General features: G+C 28.7%; 1 protein-coding gene across 1 annotated transcript in view; it reads right to left on the bottom strand.

Annotated features, from left to right (window-relative positions):
* Window positions 1-7480: 7480 nt before the first annotated feature.
* Window positions 7481-24411, bottom strand: part of LOC132919573 (ATP-binding cassette sub-family D member 1) — a 50553-nt gene continuing 33622 nt past the window's right edge. The window contains exons 3-11 of the mRNA XM_060981279.1: window positions 14974-15146; window positions 12988-13162; window positions 11934-12049; window positions 10961-11126; window positions 10152-10395; window positions 8320-8550; window positions 8075-8200; window positions 7866-7935; window positions 7481-7786 (exon numbers count right to left, since the gene is read on the bottom strand). Of these exons, the coding sequence (XP_060837262.1) occupies window positions 7721-7786; window positions 7866-7935; window positions 8075-8200; window positions 8320-8550; window positions 10152-10395; window positions 10961-11126; window positions 11934-12049; window positions 12988-13162; window positions 14974-15146 (1367 nt within the window). The 3' untranslated portion in view covers window positions 7481-7720. The remainder of the gene's footprint in view (window positions 7787-7865; window positions 7936-8074; window positions 8201-8319; window positions 8551-10151; window positions 10396-10960; window positions 11127-11933; window positions 12050-12987; window positions 13163-14973; window positions 15147-24411) is intronic.

Below are 24411 nucleotides of genomic sequence, written 5' to 3'. Positions count from 1 at the left end.
GTTGGTTGGAGTATGAGTCGTTTGCTAAACTAGTCAGTTCTCAGTAGTTGGAGGGGACTACTACTAGCAGACTAACGGATGATTATGATATGATCAACATAATACGGCGGACCGAGAAAATATTTGGCTTAATACATTGTTCAATGTACCTACAATAATATTACAGCGTAGTAACTGAAAAATGTATTATATTATTTTAATTAACGTAATAACGATTTTTTTATGGTAAAAGTTACGTCTTAGCAATGTAATGGCGAAGTAATATTTAATATTTGTTTATATGAAATATAGTATTCAAATAGTGTAAGGTTGGATGTAAAATACTTATAAATACTATACTTACTAATACCATGAGAATTTCAAGTTTTTTCATTGTGTAAAATCGTTTTTCTTTTTTCAGTAACTATATACTTACTATTTATACTAATGTGAATACTAGATAAGTACTGTAGTGCAATTTATACTAATTCGTGTATTTATACTATATATTATTAATTATTATCATCACCATTGTCGTCATTATAATGGTTTTAATTTTTATTTGTGTTTTGAATGCGAAAAGTATGAATTTTTTCGGCGGAAGCATAATCATTATTATGATAATTTTTATTAGGTATATATAATATACATTATACGTTCATTAGTGCCTCAAGTAAATCGTGGTTGAAAAACATCATGATAAACGTCACGCATTTCTGAGCATATTTTTACTACCGTGTTGATAGTTGATGCGGCCAAAATACCTAAATTAAAATGGGGGAAAGTAGGTAATCGCTTTGCTATACTGTAAGTAGGTGCGACCGTACCTTGCCACTGAGTAGTAAGTTATTGTATCTAATAGGTATTCGTGGTAAATTTGAATTCAATAATGATAAGTCATTGCATACGAAGACCTCGAGCGCAGAGAGTGCCGAAGAAAGATATTTTGACCACTCTAAATACCAATTAAATTCATTTTTTACAGAAACCCCCCTCAAAGTTAAAAATCACAGTATAGTGTTTTTTTATTAAACCTATATAATAATATATAATATCGCGTAAAAAGATTAAAAAAAAACTCATTAAGTGATGTATATACAGTTACATATTATAACAGTCAATAGTCTTAGTATTAAATACAGTGTGATTTTCCTCTGCCTACGATCGTAGTCGATAACACGGCAGTGTCCTACTTTGCACTTCCGCGGTGTTTTCTGGCGACGACAGGACAACGGATTTAATTTGACAGTGAAATTTTTTTTTCGGAGTTGGGACGCGGCAGCGATGATTGATCAGATGCAGGAAACACACACGTCGCCGCAAGAGGAATTCCTTATACAACTATACATAATATATATAATATACGTATAGCCCGTAAAGATATATACCAGGGGCGGCCAAACGGTCGATTGCGGGAAATTTTAAAGTCGATCATGTTAGAATTTATTTTTAGGGCCACGCCCACACAAATTAATCGAGGTTATAGTGAACAAATTGTCGATAAATTTTATCGAAAAATGTTCTATGGAAGTAAACATACCTATAACCTCAAAGGTGAAGTATATTTTTAGTAGCTCATGAACAAAAATAGTTTGGCCACCCCTGGTATACAGTCAACGTGCGTCTGCGCGGTGTGTCTTGGCAAAGCACAGTCCCCGTGGTAGATGCTATACAGACACACGCATTCGCATACGGTTTACGGACGGAGGAAAAAATAATACAAAGATCCGATCGAGAAAGACAAACATATTTTTGAAGTACTTACTATATTATACGTGTTTTTGATTAATCATAATATCCGACCAGTCAAACGATATAACATTCGAATCGCGTATTCGTGTGTATAAAATATGTATACGCACAGTACCTACTGCATAAAATATACTAAACATACACGCATACACGGATTTCAAAGATATATATTGAGTTATTTGACTCTCTTGAACATTTTCATTTTTGTAACATACACCGATATCATTGATAGGTCTTCTCATAAAATTACACGGTTATATTATACGACGCTCCTGCTGGTCCCGTGTTACGTATTTCATAAACAATGCCGCAGCATAGGTCTTGTTGTTAACCCCAGTGGCATATTTACGGGGGGGGGGATTAGGGAGTTATATCTACGTTTGCACTGTTTTTACATAAATTAGTTAAATCATTGATTTTAAATCAAATTTAAGAACAAGTTATTATTGTTGTTAAGAATTAATCAAAGAATAATTCTGTGCTATATCATCAGTGTTGAGTGATGGTAATATGGTATCTAGATAAAATACCTATCTAAATACAAATGGAGTATACCTACATGACTACATGGGGTTACATCTTATTTTATCTTTTTTTCATACCTTTTAGATTATAATATTTTAATGTTTGGTAAATCATATTAAACTATATCCTATTTTTTACTTCAACGACTATTTATATTAAAACGTTTTTTTATTATTTAGTGTTAATTGAAACAATAGTCAAAACTTCGTCGATATTCAAGTTTAATAATAAATATAATACTATGTACCTACATCAAATGTAGATATCGGTAGGTATTACATATATAATATACTTATCGTAATTATTCTAAATAAAACAACTAAATTTTAGCTAAAAATAAGGATTTTATTGTGTTAAAAATGTAGAATATTACAATAGAGTTGTATCTATTATAAAAAATATAATTTTTTTAACAACAATTTTATGAAGAAAATCAAAATAAATTGTGGCCGAATGGCTCAAACAGTATATTAAATTAAATTTTGTAATATTGAACAAATAATTGATAAAAAATGTATAATTTTGAGTCTGTCTAAATGGGTGAAACATCGTAAACAATAATCAAAACAAAACGTGTTAACATGAACAAAAATAATTAGCCTTTAAAAAAGGAAAAACAAAATCAGGTAAAAAAAAGAGGGAGGCGTGTAATTGTGTAAGATAAAGGCTTCTGCAGTCACTTGTGCAGCGTTCTCGCGATCGACCTCGCGGGCTGTCGAGTGATACTGAGGCGTTTGCCCGGCAGCGCAATTCGACGACCAGTATGACGGCAGGCCAGTGCAGACATCTTCGACTTTGGGAGCGGCTTGTACGCGATGTGGTGCAGATCTGGCGACGGGCAGCAAAGAGCGGAGACCGAAACGCACGGATCGACGACGACCGAAGGCGTGACGGCCGATGAAATCGACGCGGGACGAAAAAGGGAGTCAGTGGACAGCGACGTAACGCTTTCTTCGGACTCTCCTTAAATTTCGTCCCAGTGGTCCTGTCAGCGGAGTCTGCATCCGGCGTGCCGGCCGGAGTCGCGCACCACCTGATCTTTAAACTTTGAGCCACTAATCAGCCCGGATGCAACACATGGATTCCAAAGCTCGTCGTACCCGTTTCCACGCCGTCGAAAATCTTCGACGTTGTGAAGGGGTGACGAGTGGTTTCACGGTTACACCCGATGCCAGCCATCTGACCAATTCTCCATAACTATTTCTAACTTCTTCGCCAATGGCCGTTACGACGTCCTTTTCTATCGGCTCCAGCTCATCGCCGCCAGCAAGTGTGCCTCCGTGCAACGCATCATCATCAATTTTTTCCGGAACAGTGCCCTTCTCTACCGCTTCCTCTTCCTCGTCACTTGTATCGACCAATTCATCTTCCTGCTCTTTACTTGTACTAGCCAACTCATTTTCGGGTGACGCATTTTGTAATTCTATCTCCATGATGTTTGTATCGGTTGCCGCTGTCGCCTTATCATCGCCATCTAATAGTGATTTATTATCGGTCGAAAAAGATTCCATTATTTCTGGTACCACTGACATAGTTATTTCCTGATCTTTACTTGTACCAGCCAAGTCATCTTCAGGTGACGAATTTTTTAATTCTGTCTCCGCGACGTCTGTATCGATTGCCGCTGTCGTCTTATCATCGCCATCTAATAGTGATTTATCGGTCGACAAAGATTCCATTATTTCTGGTACCACTGACGTTGTTATTTCCTGATCTGAAATATTTTTATTTTCATATTTCAACATTTCTTAAAAAAATTTTTTCTATTGCTATTTATTTCATTATTTAATTACCTCTTTGCTACGTATTTTTATATATGTATCTATTTGATTGTATTTAAGTAAGCAAATCGGTAATCAATAATTACTAATTGCAGGTAACTAGTCACTATACAGTACTCATTGAATGTAGAGACTTTATTTTTAAGCAGGTAGGTACATCGTCGTTATTTATAAATTATTCGTTCGATAAATATTATTACTCGGGACTCAGTTCACCTAGGACGTTAAAGTTTTCCGGACTCAATTTACCCAGCCCCAATATTCACACAATTATTTGGCACTCAGCTTACCACAATACTACTCCCGTAAAAAAATAAAATATATTATTCATGCACTTATGTTGCTACATAAATAAAAATATATAATACATAAACATTCTTTAAAATTGTATTAAAATTATGTAGGTATAATCAAGTACGTGTATTTATATTTACAGGTAATTGACAAATATATGCCAAACTTAACCCTTTCTCTGCTCAATAAATTAACAAATGATAGCCAACCAATTGTATTAATTTAACTAATTTAAGCAACTAGAATTAAAAATTTAAATAGATAATATGTTATTTCATAAAATCAGAATATAATTTATGCATGATGCATCCATATTTACTTTCAGAAAATATATAATTTACCTATTTATATTTAATTTTAAGAGGTGTTTATATTAAGATCGAATTGTCTATTATTTATATATTAATATATTATAATTTCCCTGTGAGATTTTTAAAAAGCAATCAATGTATATATATATATAAACTTTTTTTGTTTGGTAATTATAGAATTTATTGAAATTAAAAATAACCTGTTAGAAGTCGTAAAACTTACTTAAAAATATCGATTTTAATTTTATAAGATTTCTGGTTTTAACTCTTGTTCCCGGGTAGCAGGCTCGGATTTGTAGAACAATGGGGGCCTGAGGAAAATAGTTAGAATGGGCCCCATTAAGGTAATAAAAATTTAACAAAATATTTTTAAATTGTATAGATATGTAACAGATGAAAAACAAATATTGTAATTATTACACATAATATAATATTTAAAATTTACATAAGTTATTTTTATATTTAACCAAAATAATTATTAAATGCTTCATATAAATAATTTATATTTATACATTATTATGAATAATACACATTAAGTGATGTATAATATATCTTATTTTAAAACATTTTTTTCTTGATTTTTCACGAGCAAAAGTCAGTATAGTTTCATTAAAAGCAATCGATGGTAACAAATCATGTTCAGAAGATAATATTATAAATGATTTTAAGGTTTCTTGAGTCTGACTAGTTCTAAACTTATTTTTTATGCGTGCTAATTTTGAAAATGCCCATTCAGTAGAACAATTTGTGACAGGAATTGTTAACTATAATCTAATTGCAATTAAAATATTAGGAAATACATCTTTTAATTTTATTCCTTCAAACCATTATTTTATGCAAATTTGAAGCATCAAGTGGTGATTTTCTGAGATACCAAGATACCAATATTCTCTAAATGACTAAATTGAACAATTAATTATTAATTTTTTATACAAGGTTCTATTTTATCTTTATACATAGAAATTAAATGGTCCAAGTTTAAGTTAATATCGTTATCTGGCTGGATATTTAACTTAGTGATAAATAAAAAATGCTGAGATATATAGTTATATGCAGTTATCCTTTTATCTAATTCTGTTACAAATTTGTCTTCAATCATGATATGTGTTTCTACTCTAAATTTGTCAATACCTTTAAACTGAGTTGAATTTTGAGATCAACACGCGCTATAAGGCTCAAGAATCTATAAATAAGAATAAAACCTTATTAGATAAATAAGTAATGTTAATAGTTTAAAATATATACCTAAATCAATAAATTTAACAAGAATTAAAAGTGGTTAATTTTAAACAGTTATAATTACTTAGCAAATTTAAGATATATTTGATGAAAAATATTGAACAATATTTAGAACTAACTTTAGTAGGTACATAAATTATTATATTTTTAACTGGTAAATTTTACTTCTTAAAAGATTATAATGAATATTTAAAAACAACTATAGTTCCTTTAGCAAATTGTACTAAAAAGTAATACAAATATTTAGATTTCAATACACCTGATAAAAAATGAAATATATAATCTTAACTAAATTTATTTAATTGAGTTAATGATAATATAGATACAAACTTTTAATTATGAATTTTTGAATAATACTATTCATTATTTACTATTGGATCTACTCAATCGAGTATTACCACGCCTTAACCAATTAGCTACCACTGTTTCATACTCAGAATCTGTCACTGTATTGTTTGAATTTGCTTTAATTAACTCTGTAAACAATGATGTGTGGAAATAAATCAAAAATATATGCATGATCATGACATAAAATAAGTTAATTTTAATTAGTTTGATAATTTCTGAATTGCCTATGGAAATAGATATGTTTTTCCTTATGTTATAGCTGTATAAGTCATAGACTCTTGGTTTTTAAGATATGTATACATATATGGTACAATAAATATTGGATACATCACAGTAAGTTATTAACTATTGACCAGCAACCATAAGCTATATGTTTGAAAATCATTGTTTTCTATTGTACATTATATTTGAAAAAAATACCTAACTCGGAAATCATAGAAATATATTTTGTTGAAGATCGTTATGTTTGAATGTTTTATTTTTTATTTATTGTTCTATCAAGTTGTTTCAATGCATGTGCATGATTTTTTTTAAACTAATTTTAAAAAATAATCATTTTAAAATATATTATGATTATAAATTTAAATGTACAATATTAAATTATTGAATATGGTGAAGACATTGAAAAAAATGTTGAGGAAGGTATGATTACAGTTAGCTGTTTAAAGTTTTCCAATTTTATAATGAAGAACTCCTTCAGTTGTTCTGAGTACTTTAGCGGAATTTGTTTAATTGATTTTAAAGTCCAAGAACTGTAATATTCAGGATTATTTTTTAGTAGTGGAGTTTCTTATTACGCATGAACTAATTGATTACTAATTTTAATACTAACATCGCTTATAGAGCTAATCTTAAAAAATTATTTTGTTTTGTCTGTAGATTTTTAATTTTTGTTTGAGTTTTACCGCAGCTTACACTAAACTCGTGTATATTAAGAGCGATTTTATTTTTATTGATTTTATCATTTTCCTGGTGCACTTCATTTGATCTTCATATGTTATAAATGAATTAAATAAAAAAATCTTATAAACATTTAATGGCAATATCGATAAAATTTCGTAACAATAATTCAAAGATTTATTCATCTTTTTTTAAACACATTTAACATAAAATAGTTACGACACATGCATGTAGAATTATGTAGATGATAATATAATATCTACATAAAATATTTGATTCACATCTATACAATTTACATATTACATATAAGTACACTCAGAAATTCAGTAAATCTATGAAAAATAATACACATTTTATAAAAACGTCATCCTTATTTATATTTTATACATAATAATATTCAAATACATATTATTCTGTTCTCCAGTTTAAAATTATACAAATTGAAGAAGAAAAACACGTACCTACGCAGATCGGTATAGACATACATTTTAAAAATAATTAATTTTATAAATCATTAAATTAATAATCACATGGTTTTCATTAAAATTTAAAGGTTGGCAAGATATGTTTTTAACGTTTATGATTTTCACACTAAGAAATTCCATTCACTAATTTATCTTTCGGTTGTTCAATCGCTAATATGCCGGTATCTTTTTCCTGGAAATTAAAAAAGACAATAAGGAATAATCAATACAGTGTTTACTGACACGCAGAGTAAGTAGGTATAATATATTACCTTTTGTCCTAGCGTTGAAAGTTTCCACCCGCCTTCACCGTCAAAGTGCAATATGTGCGAATGGAATTTCCTGAAACGAAAACAATGAGTAAATATAATGTTTTTGTCGATATTATTTTCAAGTTGTAAATAATAAAATTATAATGGTAATAATAATTTTTAATTAATAGTTATTACTAATCATATATAAATAGTATAATGAACTTTACCATAGGGACGGCCTGTGGGTGATGGTGAGCAGTGTGATGCCGGAGTCCTTGGCAGACTGGTACATGTCACTTTCGACGTCTATGCTCACGGCACTGGTGCACTCATCCAGAAGGGCAAATGATGGTCTGAAAATGCAAGTAACGGTTACAATAGTATAAAATTGTTGCGGTTTTTTATGTTCTGTTCGAGAAGGGACTGGGTAATCGAATGAGGTCGCATTTAAAATTTGGATTGTAATGCTCACTTGTGGTAAAAGATTCTGGCAAAGGCCATCCTTTGTTTTTCGCCACCGGATAGAACATCTTTCCAGTCGGCAGTCGCGTCCCAACCGCCTTCTCTCTGTACCAAATGGGACAGGTGGACTTGGGCAAGGCACGCCTCCAAATCTTGTTCGGTAATGCCTTTGGTCAGCATGTCCGAAAGAGTGTCTGGGTAAATTACTTGTTCTTTCAGGCTTCCTATTGTCATGTACGGCCTACAAATGCACAAGATGAGTACCACTGTTTCATTGATTATGTATTAAAATATAATTCGTGTTTTACACTGGTGATCGAGCACAATGCATTAAATACATATTATAATATAGTACTACACGAAATATTGACTGGTTAGTATAACAATATACGTTTAGTAATATTTTATATTATAATATTGTACGGTTTATATGAGAAGCTCAATTAGTCAAGTTTAGGTTTTTTGGTATATATATATAGTTACATCAATTCTGTGAGCAATGCCAAGCTGTATTGAATACAATGTTGTAAGTATACAATTGTACCACTGTGATTTACATGTAAGCTTTTTTCCAGACATAATATAATATGTTTGATAATAGTCAATAAGTCATATTTTTTATTTTTATTTTAAACATTAAATAAAATCAATAATAATGAAATATGATATACATAATATCCTCATTCTTATACAAAAGACATGTGATAATATAATGTTATATAATACTTTTATATGTTATAACAGAAAAGTCATAAGTCAGAATGCCAAGGGCATAAGTCGTAAAAAATATGCCAAGTCATAACTCGTATAGTGAGGAAGGGACAAATTCATAAGATGTATATAATATGCAATAATATAATTAAATTGGATACGTTTTTGTTGCTGCAGTCTTTTGAAAATGTGGTTAGTTATGGTGATGTAATAATCTTCAATTTTTTATTTTCTATATTAATACATAATTTAAATATATACCACGATATTTCAAATTTTAACTAAGTACAAACACAAAAAATGTTTGTTATGTGGTAATAAAAATAATGGAAAGGTTAGATTCCGCGTCACATTATTTTGGTTATTTCAATTTCGTAAAACTATAGCATAACTTTGTCTTTGAATCTTTGATAAAAACAATTTAGATACGCTAAGAATTTATTTAGGCGTAAGATTAACCAAAATTATTAAACTTATATATATATATATACTTCTATATTGGTCAGATAAAATATAACTTGGGTTTTTTTCTTTTAATCTATTTTAATATCAGAAGACGATCACTACATCGGATTTTCACTTTAGTTATTGTTTGACATTTATTGTTAATTTCATTGTATATTTTATCATATTTCGCATAATATTTAAAAAAATAATTATACACGCATAGGTTAGGCGAGGTATTTTACCGTTTTGTATTGCATATATAGTAAATCTTTTCCTCGATGCGATTAGTCGTTTAAAAATCATAACATAATTAAAATGATTAAAACGTGATTAAAAAGACAAACGGTTTTCCAGTATTCTGGAAAGTAGGTATCTATCCTTCATGACTATTGAGTCATTTCTCTTAGAACCCGTCAATTAATTACTATTATATAGGTATAATCTATCGCGTTGTCAAATACTACTGCCCGGACAGCGAATCAAAGCAGCAGCAGTAGCACCAGCAGTAGCAGCACTGTCTACAACAAACGTATAGTATATAGTATCCGTGTGTTACGCTCTAAACTACATAGTACATATTAAAATGATCATTATTATTATTTTTATCAACAACAGGTTGGTAAACGGCTTGGCTATAATGCTTATATATATATATATATATATATATATATATATACTTTATACCTTTGTGGTATGTAGAACATGCAACAGTTTGGCGGCCTTATTAGCGTGCCTGCGTAGACGGGCCACAGTCCACTTAGGACCCTGAACAGAGACGATTTACCGCATCCGTTGGGGCCGGTGATCAGCAGATGTTCGCCGGGTTTCATCGTCATCGTCAGACTGGACACGACGACGTCGCTATTGGGCGTCACTATGGGCACGTCGTACAGCGATATGCTGCCGTCCGGACTGTTTTTTACGACGCCTGTGAACAATACGTCAAAGTCAAGCTATAAGAATATTTGTCTAATACATAACGTCCAATTTTTTTTTAGTCCATTTTAAATGGTTCATAATATCCGTTTTGTCACATCATATCTTGTTTATCAGAATTTAAACAACTAATATTATAGGACGTGATGAGTTTTTATTTAAAAATGTTTTTACGCGAATAATTATTATTGTTGTTCCTGTCGCTATTTTTAACACATCAGAACACTGATACAACCGGTATTCTACCAATGGCTTGTATAATAGCGTCAAAAGTTTCTATTGGGACATGCGGTGACCAAATACACGATTTCAGTCTCGTTTCAGGCGAAAGCGAGTTAATGTGTATAATATACGGGGAAAAAATACCGTTACGACGCTGGATAGCGCGTCACCTCCTTGAAAACGGAACCAACTTTTCTTTCCAGTGGAGGACTACCTGTCCGAAACGAAAAACAATCCGACCGGTGACCGGATATCGTTGTAATATTACTGTTATCTTATTTTTATTATGCGTCTATTCGTATTCTAGTAGACACAGTACAGGAACAACGTTTTACCTCTGATCACGAGTTGCCCGTCTTTGTTGTAGTGCAATTTCGGTAACGTCTTGTGCACCTTTCCGTTGTTCAATCCGTTTCGGCGATATTTGCACTTGCTAACGTCGTTGAACACGTCGAGCATGGCTCCTACCCTGTACGTGTAGCCAGCGAGTTCGACAATTTCCTAAAAAAAAGATTTTAATAAAAATAAAGAGTGATTTTCTCTTTGTCGTTACGTCATTGTTGGGATTTTATACTCATATAATAATAATATGGCAGTTGCATATCCGCGTGTAGTAAAATTTATTAGAAGTATAAAATAATATCTGCAGTGTTTAAAGTAAAGCCAATACACAAAATTCAAAGATGACACTTTTTTTTTTCATTTTTTTTGCACGATTTTTTTTTTTAGTTGTTTGTTAAAAATGTAATAAATGACATATTTTTTATATAGTTAATAAGACGATATTTATATCAGGTTTATATATAATATATAATGTTTGGTTTGACCGTGGAAAAAATAATTTTTTCTTTCTCGTTTCTTGGGTAATTAGTAAAAATAATTATGTAATGCGATCAAATGCTAGGTACGTTTATTTATTTTTAAATAAAATGATTAGTCAACTGCAGATTTTATATAATATAATTATAATAGTTCCTTGAAAAAATAAAATAATTTTAATATTTATATTTTATTCGTATCTAAACAAAAATAAAAATTATTTCTAGAATTAATTATAAACATATTTAAATTATTTTTGTGGCTTATATTTTTAACTTTTCTAGACTTATAGTGCAAAACATTACTTTTTTTAGAAATATTACAAATAGACTCATATATTTTAATTATTTTTGTGCTGTAAGTTCCAAACTACGTAGTTATCATTAATATTATTTAATACTATTTATTTTCAAGACGTTGAAATTATTTCATTACAATATTTTATTATACATAAAATGAACGACAATATTATTTATAAATATTATATACCTTATACGAAGTCATTAATCTCTCGACAGCATCGGCTCCTGAAGCTAGCAGATTCCTTGCCGTAGTCAAGTATTGAGTTCGCTCGCTCACTCCTCCGTCCGGAGAATCGTTGAGTTCTAAAATTAACAAGCCAAACATATTACTTATATGAATAGTATTTTAATATAAATCGATATTACATATATGCTATATATACTATTATATTAATTAATTAGAGTATGATATGATATAGATAATAGTATAATATAATATAATATATTAAGATCCTGTGTTGTCTTCGTATAAAGTATTCATGTACTTAGGTACATATTTGATATTTTCCTAAAATTGTATTAATGTTGAGACACTGAACACTGTGCTTTTACTTAACATTGTTAGTAGTTCTACTTTTTGTAATAACGATTTTTTAGATATTTTACTTTTTCAACCCTTTTATTTAATACATATTATCAAGTAAAACATTTAGTTATAACAATTGTGGGAAATTGATTTATTATTAAAATTTTAAAAGCATATTTTATATTCCAGACAAGTAGATTTGAATGGCTGCAACCTGCAAGGAATAAATCGCGGGTTGAAATTTTCTACTTATATTATACTAAAACATAGTACAAATTAGAATTTTTAAATACTTTGAATGTATTTCTCATACACAAACATTGGCTATTGACTGATGAAATGCATGTTCTACACAAAATAAATACATTTTTTTATAGCCGCATGCCGCCTCAGTAAAATGTTTAAAATAATTCTGTGTGGGACGTTACATAATAGATAATTACATGAAAACGTGTTCTCTCAGCACGTTTAAAAAAGTCAGTAAATTTAAAATATTATTATCGTTCATACTGCACACGACCCCGAATTCCGGACCTTAACGAACTGATCGTTAACTGCGATATTTTTGGACAAGAGCTTGTCCAGGTGATTTTGTATGCAGTTGAATACATCGTGAAATATTGGAATAAGACAACTTTTATTGTAAATTATTATACGTATTCAATGACATTGAAAATTAGTGAGTAACCTAGTGCACTACCCTGGTACACGTTACCTGCTATTCTTGAGCTAGTTATTATCGGTAACGACACGACCACCATTCCGGTTCCGCTCCATACGTATTTCATGAGGAACTGTTCTAGGACGACGTACCACAGTCTTTGTGAGAATATTGCGTTCATGTGTCGGACCAACGACTGATAAGCGTTTTGCAAATGTATCATTTCCACCTGTACAGAAAATAAAATCAAAAAGTGTTATGATAAACGACAAAATTACCTTAAAAAAAAATCAATCAATCAAAGTCACGAAGACTAAAATTATTATACGTCAAAAAAGAAACAACAAAAATAGCTTATAAATTAGAAATACATTTTTCTTTATGATGGGCATCGGAATTTTATATAAGAATGGCAGAATATAAGATTTTTTTTTAAAAATTCCGATTTTATGAATAAAAATATGATTTAATTTATCACAAGATATTATTCTTGAGAAATCAAATAAATAGGCTGATTAATAAAAATATTTCAAAGATTATAAATACTAAATTTTTCACTGAAAATTCTCTTTTATATCAATTCTAAATGTTTATTATGTTTATATTCAACTGCATATATTTTTTCTTTTGAAGGTAATTATTATCTACCTTAACATAGGTACACTATACTGTCTATTCTTTTTAATTTCATAAAATTAGAACTACAACTTAGTGTCTTAGTATCATAGTAAAAGCTTACAAAAACCTCTAATGACAAAAATAAAGCAACCAAATTTCGAGTGATTTAACAGTGTTCAATAAGTTTATTAAATATATTTCATATTATTATGTTTTCGTTATTTCTGTGCTATTAACTTTATGAGGGTCTTATATTATACATAATATCATATCTATATTTACACCTATACCGGATTTACTTATAGTTTAAAGGTCGTATTACAACAGTTTATGAACTGAACAGTAGATGTCCGGAATTAACGTAAAAAGCAATTAAACTCATTCTATAGATGCACGACACAATGTTATTAGCGGGTGTTTATCCGCGTTTAAAAATAATGTATAATCACGGTACACGGCGACCTTAACCCAAATGACAGTAGGGATATTATAACCGTCGAAAACTCGTTTAATCCGGGTATATATTATAGGTGTATTATTTTGTCGTATTAATAATGGCACTATGCGTGTAAACGCCAAACAAAATATTGCAGGTTTATCTATAATAATATTTTAATATATAGGAAACCCTCCCCCTAGTACACAGTACGAGATCGGTCGGGGTTCGATAACCCGCGTCAGATTGTCATACGTCACTGCTGCACAACTACAGTCGCCGGTCCTGTGTCAAGGCTAGCCACTGTAGAATGATAAATAGTGTTACGACGTTTAATTAATAAGACCGATCATAAGTCGGTATACGTTTTATAGGCGACATTTGTGGTGTAGTTCACTAGTTCGACACATTCGTATTATTATTAACAGGTGTTATAGCTGCATATTGCACATATTTGTATGCAAACACTATAAACTACACATAGGTGCAATATTACAATTTACAAGCATATAATAACTAATAGAATACTGTTTTTTTTGCAGGTAATCAAAATATCTATTTAAATAAACAGCACACAAAAACTATTCGAATATATATTATTTTTTACATTATATGGTCATTGGTCGTCATTCATTTCAATTTTTCTATAACTATCTCCTTCATGACTTTGTGTAAGATTTGTTAAATTTTTTTTATTATATCACTTTGTGATTTATATAAGAACAAAATGTGTACTCTATAAAACTAGGGGGCTATAAATATTAAAAACAGTTTTTTTAAAGATAGACTATTTTTGCAAAAAAAATTGTTTTTTTTTTCATCACAAGTAGTAATTTTTTGTATTAAAATGTAAATTTAGTTTTCAACGAATAAAAAATCGCATTTAAATAAATGTATTCGAAATCGTATTTGAATACTTAACTAGACTAGTTATATAAGACTATTAAGCTATTAACAATAATTACGGAATCTATTTTTTTTTTTACCTTGTGACCACCATAGAACGCGATCTCTTCGGCATTCGTGATAACCCTGGAATGGATGTGACGGAGGTAAGCCTTCCTGTCTGCCTCCACGGCGACTAAGGAACCGAATTTTGGTGACAGCATTCGCAGTATCTGTCCGGTGATGCTGATAACAACGATGGCCAATAAGGGTCCTGAAACGACAAAACAAAATCGAATTTCGTTCGATTAAAACATTCCATCTATTACAACATGTATATAATGTTTCACTGTGATATATTGATATTTTAAATTATAGCGAGAAAGAATTCAAAAAGTAAAACGGCACCTCTAATTCCTCACGGGGACATTAACATTCAGCATCAAACATTGAAACACGCATATATCACAAAACATAATAAACGCCACTTAATAAAATATATATTAACTATTTTAAGTGTCTATAAAAAACATTATTTAAGCACTAATTAATGCCTTTGGAGAATTTGAGTGTATACTTTCAAAAGAATTATCCTGTATAGTATATTATGTATAATATGTATATTGTATATTGTATTATACAGATGATATTTGGTTTGAAAACGATGATTTTAATAACAGATAATAATATTATAATAGACCGACATTCGACATTGGAATTATTATTGTGATTCGTTATGTGTGTAAAGGCGTGATAAAATATTATTGCTGTCGGATATGTATGCTGTATATAAATAAATATCGTTATTATAATACGTTTTGTAATATGGGCGATTCATAATATTATACTCCTATTCAGTATACGCCTATAGCTTATTAATCATTAGTAATTACAAATATAATTATATGAGTTGTGAAATAAATTTAATTAAAACGATTTTATAGTAGTATAAAATTGTGTTAAGTTCAAATAATTTATTGAAGTTTTTAATTTTTTATAATCGTATGTATAATATACAAAATATAATGAATACTTTTACTAATACAGTTCAAATGTTGACATATTAAGAAAACAATAAAAATAAACAGCATCGAGGATGTTGTTCAACAGGATATTGAAAAATGTTAATATGAAAATTCTAAGATGATACATCCACTTTAATTTTAATAATATATGCATACATTTTTTAAAGTGATAAAGCTTATTTCTTTTCCGAATTTTAAAAAATTTCATAAAATATTCTAAAATATTTACAAAAAAAACAAGGCATATAATTAAAAATGGCTAATTATACTATGTGAAATTAAATAAATGATTGTATTATTAATTTGAAATATTAACTGCTTATATGCATATAATCTAAATTAAATTCTAATTTTAAAAGACAAAACAATTGAAACAATACATTATTATGATATTTTTGTTCTCATAAATAGGTATATTAAATATTAACCGTATAGATATGAATATATAATGTTAAATAAAAACGCTATAATAATATATATATAGGTAGTGAACACTTTGACCTTCGCTGAATTTGGTTAAGTTATTTTACGTTTTCAGTAAACTAAAAGGTCTTAATAATACATTTATATTACATTTTGAATTGAAAATTAAATTTTGTAATTTAAAAAAAGATAAAATAAAAAACTACTGAAAAAATGAATCAAATAATAATCGAAACAGATAATTGCATTGAAATTATATATAATTATTTCAAATGCATGGCATTACATCAATTTATAATACTTAAAAGGCTATCATAATTTATAGTTTTCATAGTAATGGACATGGCTTACAAAAATGATCAATAAATCGAACGAAAACGGTGATACAATTGCATTTTTTTTTATTTATTAATATTGTGACAGATTTAATATAAACACACAGTTTAATATTCATAGTTTCTGGAAAAACGTTATCGCTTGACAGGCCATAGCTCGTATTGAATGAATTTTCAAATATTTATAAAAAAAAAAATAATAATAATAATAATATTAGTTTATTTGAGATGAAGATATTGCCATTTATTATAGGAACACTATAGTCCGCAGTATTATGATTTTATTCTACACTTCTACATAATTAATGTCAGACGAACACAAAGAATTAAATAATTTAGACGATAAACCAACAATGTGTTAGTTGTCTTTGGCATTGCCATGTGTAATTTTTCTTATTATTATCAACACTCTTATTACGATATTTTGTATTATCATTAATATTATATAGATATATCATAATTCATAACTACTCACACAGTGAACAGCATCATCGCGTTCACGTACTTTACACTTGCGAATTACGAGTGTAACATTCCCAGTAGAGTACAAGTGAACAAGTACAACGGAATACATGTAAGTATATGTAAATGATTTTAATTTTAGTAACCCACCTGCTTCTAACAGGTACTATAGCCTTGTGAGCTCAAATAAGATTTTTGTTGTTGTTTCTATTTAGATCATGTATAACTGTTCTGTTGCTTGAGATTTTTTGTTTAAATTTTGATATACATATTACATATTTTAAGTTGTCTATTAAATTGTGATTATGATTTTTTATTATCAACGTAACAATAAACACGTTTGACTAAAAAATGTTGTGATCAGATTTCAGGACGTCAGATCATAATCATAATTTATTCCACGAGCAGTATATCAACTATATGAGTTATATAAATCATTCGATTTACTTGATATCACTCTATACGACACTGTTAATCTTATAATACGACAAAATAACTCGTTTCTTACGTATCTAATCTATTTTTATTTTTACTAGCTGAAGTAGGTATTCATTGCATATATTATGCTCAAGTACCACAGATCCTGCATATAGTATAATACTTTTCAATCATTGCTTTTTTTTTTTTTTTTTAATTAACCCTCGGTAGCAAAGGGATTTACAAAAGAAATTTACAGTATATAATATACAAATATACAATAGAGGACTATAAATCGTTTAAAATAATTAATTCATTCATTTTACAATTTATTAGTTTTAACGAAAATACGAAGTCTACAATTGATTTGGTCGAATCTGGAGAATTTCTAAGTGATGTGAACATGATGTACTCTGATAGATTAGCCATTTCCCTAAACTTATTGCATGTGTAGCATTCTGTTGGGATATGTTTAATGGTCAGTCGAACTCCACATGCATATGGAGGGCAAATTGGTGGGTTTTCTATATAATGTTTAAATAAAAAATATTCAAGATAAATATTTGTGTGGCTTCATATAGATGGGCCATTTTGCCAGATCTTCGCTCTTGATCCACCCCTCTTGTTAATAATTCATCTATACATTTTTGAATCTTAAATTTTGAAATATATATACAGTTTTAATTTCGTAAGATGAAGCAGCATACTTTAAAAACAAAACGAATATAAAGAATGTCAAATATTGTACTAGGTAATAGTATTGAAGCATTTGCACGTATATGTGGACATGCGACAAACGGCTCCTTTGCACAAAATGTCGTCTCTATTGCTGAGACTATAAAAACAACAACTATATAGCTATATTATGGTGGACACAGTATTGTTGTCAATTTATTTTTATATATATATATGGATCATCGCTTGCGATCTGTGGTTAATTTTCGAAAGCGAATGTAATCGATATTTACGATTGTTTCTACGTCACGAACAATATTATGCATATATTTATGTGCCGATATAACAAGGACCATTTTCAAGGATCTCCAGTGAAAACAACCCATTATGCAGTTACAATTCCCGTTAAATACATACATGATACACAAACGAATCACGACGATACCTGATTATTATACGAAAATACATATTTTATACCGATGATGATGATAATTATTACGAATTCTCTGTAAAGATACGCCTCGGTGATTGTCCAAACGGCACATAATAATAATAATAATAATATACCATCTCAGATCTATTTTTTCGGAAGGTAAGTAAGTATAGGAAAAAATAGATAAATACCGGGTAAAAATATTATTACGAGCTAGCTACCATATAATACATCATACGACAAAACCCGATCGGTTTTTACTTATTATACGATCAGATTAATTTTATTCATTCCGTTTTAAATGTGTAATCCCTGAAACAGTAGGTCAAGGTAATTTTGTGCTATAAAGTAGCAGTATACTGGTTATTCCAGTAATGCTCTGTTCCTAATGAGAAAAAAATAAATATAGATATGTATATCATGTAATATGCTAAGTAATAACTTCAATACGAACGTTACAGCTTACAATAATAAACGCACACAATAAAAAGTGCCGGGTCGGTTCTTTGTGTATACTACTGCTACGTACGTTGTTCGACCCACGAACAAAACATTTCCAGAATTTTGAGAGCGATTACCTATGACGTACATGTTACATGCATCCGAACTGGTTTATTTTACACAGGAATAATATTGTAATAATATGATGCATTGTCATCGTCATCTATAATCCGAATTAAAAGGTTTTCTGAAAGTATATGTTCGTATATAAACGAGCTCTACGACGTATACACTACTTAGCTATAATACGACCGAATCCCACGGACGATTTTGATATGTGTATAATACATAGGTAATATACTAACATATTATATATATATATATATACCAAGACGTTTAGACCATATAAATATCGTACGTATAGGAACATTAAGGAACGCTAAAAAATGATGACGACGCGAGAACAATGATAGCGTATAATATTATCGTGTTGTCGTCTAAATTTAATATTTATTTGTTTTAATTAAACAGGTAATGGCCGAATCGTAATTGATGTAATTAAACACACATTAGGACCGAATAGTATGAGTTTTTAAATGTTTTCATATTAGTCGATACTGTTTTGTACTTGAAAACGGTGAAAAAGTTTGGGGAAAAATGGTATTTTTTTTTTAATAAATTACATGTACAATTTTTTATGGTTTTTTTTTTTTTTAGTAATTATTATTAATTATATAAAAAAAAACTAAAGTCACAAAAAGTCTGTTTTTCCTCTTATATGATTGTAAAAACGTTCAAGACATAGAAAAAATGTCCATCATAAAATCAATCATTTGCACCAGTGATATTATGGTGCAATGTAATAAATATTACACGAATTTTATAGTCGCAGGAATGTGCTTATACGTAAATACGCTGCTCCATATAGGTATACATTTTAATCATTTTATTGTATTTTTTTTTTTTTTACATCGAAGCTCAATCGTCAAATACAATTATTATACGTTGAAAGGTTTCTTTAAACTGATTTGTAAAAGGTTTCTTATTATGTCTCAGATCTATAGTTTTGTTTAAAACTTATGTTGCAGTAGCGAATAGGTTGTATATTTTAATGTCTTAGTCGTATCGTTATAAATAAGAGACTTTTTTTAAGTAGTATTCGTATGATACCTTTCTCGCGTATAGAAATGTAATTTTAGATTTAAACTATAATATCGTAACTGTCTTGTGCCTTATAATAATAATAATAATAATAATATATTAGACATTGTTTTGCACTTAGACACGATAACGAATACATTGTTTTTTTTAGTTCGATAAATTTCCTTATTAGAATACTGACTTGATACCTTTATAACATCTATGATATTCATTGGGTTGGCTGTTGTTAAACTATTAACATTATTAACTAATGTCACGCAGTTGAAAATGTAAAACACAACATTAAACTGTATTAGTAACAAACAATAGGAATCGAGATGAGAAATTACTTAGTTAAGTAATTCTTATAAAATTGATTTCATGTTAATATAATTATTTTATTTTCGGGTAATTAATAACATGATCGTATATTTACTATGTAAATAGTTGTATTTCTAGTTTTTAGTAAGTATATGTATACTTACAAGTATAATTAAAAATCTAACTAAAATACATCTTGGCAAATTTCGCAAGCAAATATTAAATTTAGTTTGGTTACCTGCAAAAAAATCACTTCTGCTTTTTAAAAATAGTTTTACTGCCGAGCAAATATTTCCTACAACCAGTTATATGAGTAATATCAGGTTGATTGCTGCCAAACAAGTTTAGAAAAACAGAGATTTCACTAAAATAATGTAAAAAAAAAAATATCATTTCCAGATTATTTAATTAGACATTAATGTAAATACAGTTGAAATTAAGTAATTATTGTGGGTAGACGGGTAGTCTATCATTGTCAAACATAATGCAAAATACAGAAATAGCGTGTCACACATTTTATCAATATTGAAATATCTACTAAATTACATAGGTAGTTTAAATAAGGTTACGTCTACAAAAAGTATAATAGTTAAACAGTACAATATTAGTTCGTCAAAATGTTTCAAAATATTTTAAATACTTGTAACTTATAATGTATATAAGTCATTGTTTTGGCATTGCGTTAGAGTTCATATGAATAAATTTTAAACGAAACTATAGTGATAAATGAATATTATTTTATAGAATTACTTTGATACAATAAATGACATTTATTTTAGATTACTATTTATCTGACTTAATAACATGAGTGTCATGAGTTATAGTAGAAGTTGGTGTGTAGTTAACTATACAATACTTTGAAATTATTATTGGGTCAGTCACAGTTAAGATATATAGGAGTTAAAATCAGTAAAAAATTATAAAGAAAATTAAAATATGCATAAATGTTATGTAAAAAACAAGTAATATTTATGTATACTTGTAATGTATATTTTATTAAATACCATACTAAAAGTACATACTATATTTACATTATAATATACCAATAGGCATCAAGAATGAAATAATATATTGTCTTTTTTGAAATTGAATTAAATAGTATAAATGTCATAATTGCTCATACAAATGAAGTTGTGAAACTTAAATAAATAAAGGGAAACTGAAGAGACTATACATCAAGAGAAAAATAAAACTCATCATAGAGAAACGGTAACTTTCAGATCTTTTAGTTTATAGCTATTCTTTTTAATATTATAGATAGTTGTAATTATTTTCTACATTTATTTTTTAAGACTTTAAGTCAAAAACATAATTAATTGTTTTTAAAACTTATATTTTTATTATCAAAATGCATTTTTAAACAGCTTAATAATTTTAAATAGCAAATAAAATATTGAAAAACTTTATTATTCCTAGTCTTTGACAAAAATATCAAATAATTTAAATAAAATTGTATCTGACCACGAATAAAATTAAGCTTAATCCATTTTATATGTGTATAAGCCGAATTATTTGATATTGTAGATCACAAAGTCAAGTAAGATTTTTTCGAAAAATTGAGCATTTTGCACAAAGTGTTTATCTATTTATAAATAATATATCTAGGTAAGTATATGAAACAGATACGTAGGTACCACGTAAAGATACACGCTTGCTGACCATGAAAGATCAATAATACGTCAATTGAATTATCAATGTCATTATAACGTTTATCAATGGTAGAACAATTTATTTGATTCTTCCCGTTCCCACAAAATATTTCCATGTAATGGATCTGTATATGAATTTAAAATTATAGCAAATTATTTTATAAGACAAGAATTTGTATAATATAGACTCCTATAAGATATATTATTTGATACTTAAGAGGGCGTCACTTTAAAATGATAATATTAATAAAAGCATGTGTCATTTTCTATTAATATTCTTACTTTTAAATTTGATAATAGGTAAATTGCATGACTTTAATATTTAAGTTAACATCACAAAATGTGTTCTGCTGAACGAAAATTTGTTATGATATACGTTATTAAGACAAAGACGACAACACAACCGGGTATGGCGTCATCTTAAAACATTTAAATTCGTCTATAAAGTATGAAAAATTAGCAGAAGTTTTATCTTTTTATTTTTATTTCTGAAACTGGGCTGCGTGTTTTACTTGTAATGTATTACGTATTATATCGACTACTATTTATTTTAGTTACGTGCGAGTCATATATTATGTATTATACAGCTCATCATATCGCTAATAACTTGCAGCAGTGCACGTATAATAATTAAACGATATACCTTCGTCGAGCAATGGCTGAATAGCACCTGTGGTAATCCTTCGTGGTATGAGGGAGATTACATTTTAAACAGAAACGAAACGTTTTTATTTACTAATAAAAAATAGTTATTAACCATAATAATATACGATGGCCAAGCTCTCTCCAGCATCCTTGACGTCATCAATATAATAATATGCATACGTTCAAATAGTTTATACATATATTATTTTTTGCAATACATCATAATTGGTTGTATACATATAAATTATAACAATTATTTTTCATACTTTCAACTTTATAAATGTTTGCACTTCGTATGATATAATATATCATTAATTATAATTTGATATGCTTACGAATATTTGATTGATATACTATTTTGGGTGTTGCATAAATCATCAATTGGTGTAAACTGTTAGGTAGGTATTTAAAAAGTCATTATATTCATTATATAGAGATATAACATAATATAGGTATAACTATTGAAAATATACTTTAGGATTTAACGTTGCACTCCGATAAATGTAAATGGACCTTTAAGTAGTACACACTACGTAGAAGGACAAACATCATGTAATGGTTATAATTCGATTTAACAGTTTTTTTCTCTTAAATATTTCCAGACCTTGAATTTTATTAGTCTGGTGAATCTGTTTTTTTTTCTGAAGGTTTCGTGATGATATGTGTGTTTGAGTATATATTGTACGTAATTTATAAACGACACGTGATATGCCATCAACATTTATACGATTTGCCTGCTATTAATGGATTGATTGCTAACAATGAAACAGTTCCTACACACTGGGCTATTTTGTCCGTTTACATATTTCGATTTGATCATTTCGTAATGACGGTTCTTAATTCTTATACATCATGATGTTGTAAAATCTTCCGATTATGCAATCAAATTATCTGTCTGTGCTGTATATAATGTACAATATACATATTACATATTATATAGGTTATAATTTAAAGAAATACATCATGCGTAGCTATACAAAATATATCTTATTGTATATGTTTAAATTTTAAAGCAAAAATAATTAATGTTAAATTACTAATCAAATTTTAGAGTAGATTATATATAATGCAAATCATACGTGACATAAGTATTTAATCAATTGCACATTAATCTAACTACCTATACCTAATACTTATAATTATAATAAATAGTATAAATTGAGTAAAAATTATAAACATTAATTTCTGGTTGATGAGTGCTTGATAATTGATAAGTATATTTATATTATATAATTTCAGTAAAATTATATACTCATTACTCATATAATATACTTCATGTAAGTATATAAATAGAACAATTCTTACAGGTTATGAGTTCTTCCATACTTCGATGACGGGACATCTTATAAAATTACTCATCCATATATTCATGTATCTATTATTTATTTATTTATTTATGAACGGGCTAGGAGCCCAATAGTGCAGACAATGCAATTTATAGTAATTATGATATGATTGGCTGTATTTCAAATTTTGATATCGGTATCAGGTATCTGCGTTTACTACGAATATCAACCTTGTAATCGCAAATAGGTACTTAGGTATTTTTGGTAAATTTCAACTCAACTAAATT

This window comes from Rhopalosiphum padi, chromosome 2, assembly GCF_020882245.1.
Source record: "Rhopalosiphum padi isolate XX-2018 chromosome 2, ASM2088224v1, whole genome shotgun sequence".
Classification (NCBI taxonomy): Eukaryota; Metazoa; Arthropoda; class Insecta; order Hemiptera; family Aphididae; genus Rhopalosiphum; species Rhopalosiphum padi.
Note: the sequence above shows the minus strand (reverse complement) of the source record. Positions and strands in the feature narration are given on the sequence as shown.